The sequence below is a fragment of the Propithecus coquereli genome, unplaced genomic scaffold (genome assembly GCF_000956105.1).
Source record: "Propithecus coquereli isolate 6110/MARCELLA unplaced genomic scaffold, Pcoq_1.0 Scaffold116, whole genome shotgun sequence".
Taxonomy (NCBI): Eukaryota; Metazoa; Chordata; class Mammalia; order Primates; family Indriidae; genus Propithecus; species Propithecus coquereli.
The window spans coordinates 3,538,150-3,541,307 of record NW_012135636.1 but is presented as its reverse complement, the minus strand read 5'-3'; the positions used below and the strand labels follow the sequence as shown (position 1 = coordinate 3,541,307).

At 52.8% G+C, this 3,158-nt stretch overlaps 1 protein-coding gene across 1 annotated transcript; it reads left to right on the top strand.

Moving 5' to 3' along the window:
* Window positions 1–336: 336 nt before the first annotated feature.
* CLEC14A (C-type lectin domain family 14, member A) lies at window positions 337–2,355 on the top strand. Its single transcript, XM_012658087.1, is given in 1 exon segment — window positions 337–2,355. A coding segment is annotated over 1 exon segment (1,470 nt). The 5' UTR covers window positions 337–420; the 3' UTR covers window positions 1,891–2,355.
* The last annotated feature ends 803 nt before the right edge of the window (window positions 2,356–3,158 follow it).

Genomic DNA, 3,158 nt, shown 5'->3' with positions numbered 1-3,158 from the left:
GTTCTGGGATCCGAGATCCTGAAACTCTCTGAGCAGGGAAAATGACACACTTCATCCCAGTGGCGACTTTCTTCTCCTGCTTTAAGCAGGGTGTTTGACCTTCTAGTCGACCGTGTTCCCTGTGCCTTGGCCCCAGCTGTGCTCCCGACTCCAGAATAAATCAGGGCTGCGCTCGAGGCCTGGCAGAGCTCCCGACACATTTCCTGTCGCGGCCTAAGGGAAGCTGGCGGGGGCTTCTTGGAGTTGGGGCGGGTGGGAGGGGAAGTGCAGCGAGAGTGAGAGCAGAGGGAGGGGAGAGGGGACGGAATGGAGTGAGACAGCTGCAGAGGGCGGAGACCGCGCTCCAGAGACAGCTGGGCGCCCTGGAGAGGGACAGACCCAAGTTGGGAGCAGCTGTGCAGTGGGTGCGGGGCCTCCAAGATGAGGCCGGCGCTCACCTTGTGCCTCCTCTGGCAGGCGCTCTGGCCCGAGCCGGGAGGGGGCGAGCACCCCACCGCCGACCGCGCGGGCTGCTCGGCCTCGGGGGCCTGCTACAGTCTGCACCACGCGACCATCAAGCGGCTGGCGGCCGAGGAGGCCTGCAACTTGCGCGGCGGGGCGCTCAGCACCGTGCACGGGGGTGCTGAGCTGAGCGCCGTGCTCGCGCTCCTGCGGGCAGGCCCAGGGCCCCGAGAAGGCTCCAAAGACCTCCTGTTCTGGGTCTCTCTGGAGCGCAAGCGTTCCCACTGCACCCTGGAGAACGAGCCTTTGAGGGGTTTCTCCTGGCAGTCCTCCGACGTCAGCGGATCCGAAAGCGACACGCTGCAGTGGGTGGAGGAGCCCCAGCGCTCCTGCACCGCACGGAGATGCGCCGCACTCCAGGCCACTGGGGGAGTTGAGCCTGCAGGCTGGAAAGAGATGCTGTGTCACCTGCGCGCCAACGGCTACCTGTGCAAGTACCAGTTTGAGGGCTTGTGCCCTGCGCCGCGTCCCGGGGCCGCCTCTAATTTGAGCTACCGAGCGCCCTTCCAGCTGTACAGCGCCGCGCTGGACTTCAGTCCCCCTGGGACCAAGGTGAGTGCGCTCTGCCAGGGGCAGCTCCCCATCTCAGTTACCTGCATCGCGGACGAGATGGGCTTGCGCTGGGACGGACTCCCCTCCGGCGCCGTGCTCTGTCCCTGCCCCGGGAGGTACCTCCGAGCTGGCAAATGCGCGGAGCTGCCTGACTGCCTCGACGACTTGGGAGGCTTTGCCTGCGAATGTGCCGCGGGCTTCCAGCTGGGCAACGACGGACGCTCTTGTGTGACCAGTGGGGAAGGACAGCTGGCCCCTGGGGGGACCATAGTGCCCACCAGGTTCCCACCGGCCGCTGCAACAAGCCCTATACCGAAGAGAACGTGGTCACCCAGGGTCCACGAGAAGCCAGGAGAGATACCCCATGTCCCTGAACAAGGCAGTTCGGCAACAACTATTCCTGAGATTCCTCCGTGGGGAGCACAGAGCACTATGTCTAACTTTCAAATGTCCCCTCAAGTCAAGTCAAAGGCCACCATCACCCCATCAGGAAGCGTGATTCCCCAGTTTAATTCCACAGCTTCCTCTGCCAATCCCCAGACTTTCGACTCTTCCTCCACCGTGGTCTTCATCCTTGTCACCATAGCAGTAGTAGTGTTGGTGATCTTGACCATGACAGTGCTGGGGCTTTTCAAACTCTGCTTTCACAAAAGTCCTTCCTCCCGAGCAAAGAAGGGGTCTTTGGCCCCCCCAGGCAAGGAGAGTGATTGCTGAGGCTGCTGCTTTGAACTCCAGTTCTGCACAGACAGTGGGGTGAAGGTCAGGGACTGCGGGCTGCGGGACAGAGAAGAAGGCACCTCGCTGGCGGGGTCCTCTCTTGGTTCTGGCCATGCATAGGGGAACAGGAACATGGGGACTCCTGGTGAACAGAGTTTTTCACTTTCAATGAAAAGGGGAACGAACGGAGAAGAACTTATTTGTGGGACTGAGTATTCCTGTAGAAATCCCCTTTCCTCTAAATTCCCTCTGCTTCACTGAGAAGATAAATCAGAACAGCACACTCCTCTGAAGATGGAGGAGGTGCAAGTGCCTTAAGGTGGTACTGATGGGTAAGGTCCTGCTGGGGAGAGGTATTTTCTAACGTTTATTCTGGAGAATCTGGAGAAGTGATTGAACTTTCAAGACACGGAAACAAATAAAAAATAATACAATTAATTTTTTAAAAATTTTTACCAAATAGAAAGGAAATCCATTTGCATTGTTCAGGCTGGGAATATATTGGTTTGAAATTCCCTGGCAAAAAAAATAAAGGATTGTTGATAACCCAGACTCAAATATCATTGGCTTCCTTGAGGAGTAAGGACTGAGGGACATGCTGGGAATAGCAAGGAAAGTGCATACTGCTTTTAGATTCAGGGGAAAGTCCTGAAGTCCTTCTAATGAGGAACAGATCTCTAAGAACTAGGAACTTTTCCCTTGGTTCTTTTATCCTTTGTTTTCAAAGTCACTGCTACTTGTGTGCTTTGCTATAAATCCAAAGTGTAGTGTTGCCAGAGTCACTGGCTCTAGAAGCAAATTATAGTTGGTCACAAATTCAGCTATTTACTGTGTGTCCTTGCCCACGGAAACAAATGATTTGTGTTTTTCCCTTCCAGCCCTTCCAGTGTTTGTGCTCTTCAGAGTAATGACCTCCCTAACCAATTAGCCCTCTCCTAAACATCAGGATGCTCCTCCTCACTTCCAGTTATGGTGATGTTAATTCTCAGTTAAAACATTAATGCTAAGTATTGATTTGCAATCTTCTGGTTGCATTAAAGCAAAAATAAGCTGGGTTTCCTCCAAGGTTGCTAGGTTCTTGTGCAGTTTTTAATCCATGGAAAAACTTGAATACCAAACTATTTCCTCTTCCTCTGGATAAAATTGTGTGCAGTGACAATACATGCTCATCTTGGAATGATTACAATTTTACAAGAGTCTACATGGCCCAAAAACAGCTTTCCAAAAGAATTAAGCATAAGTATAAGAAATAAGTGATAAATAAAAAAAGCTATCATCTTATGATGAGTTGGGGTACTAGAAAGTGATCTAAATGAAACATTCCTCTGAAAAATAATTAAGACATAATAAAAATCACTATTTGGTGGAATTAGGTCCCTAGAAAATAT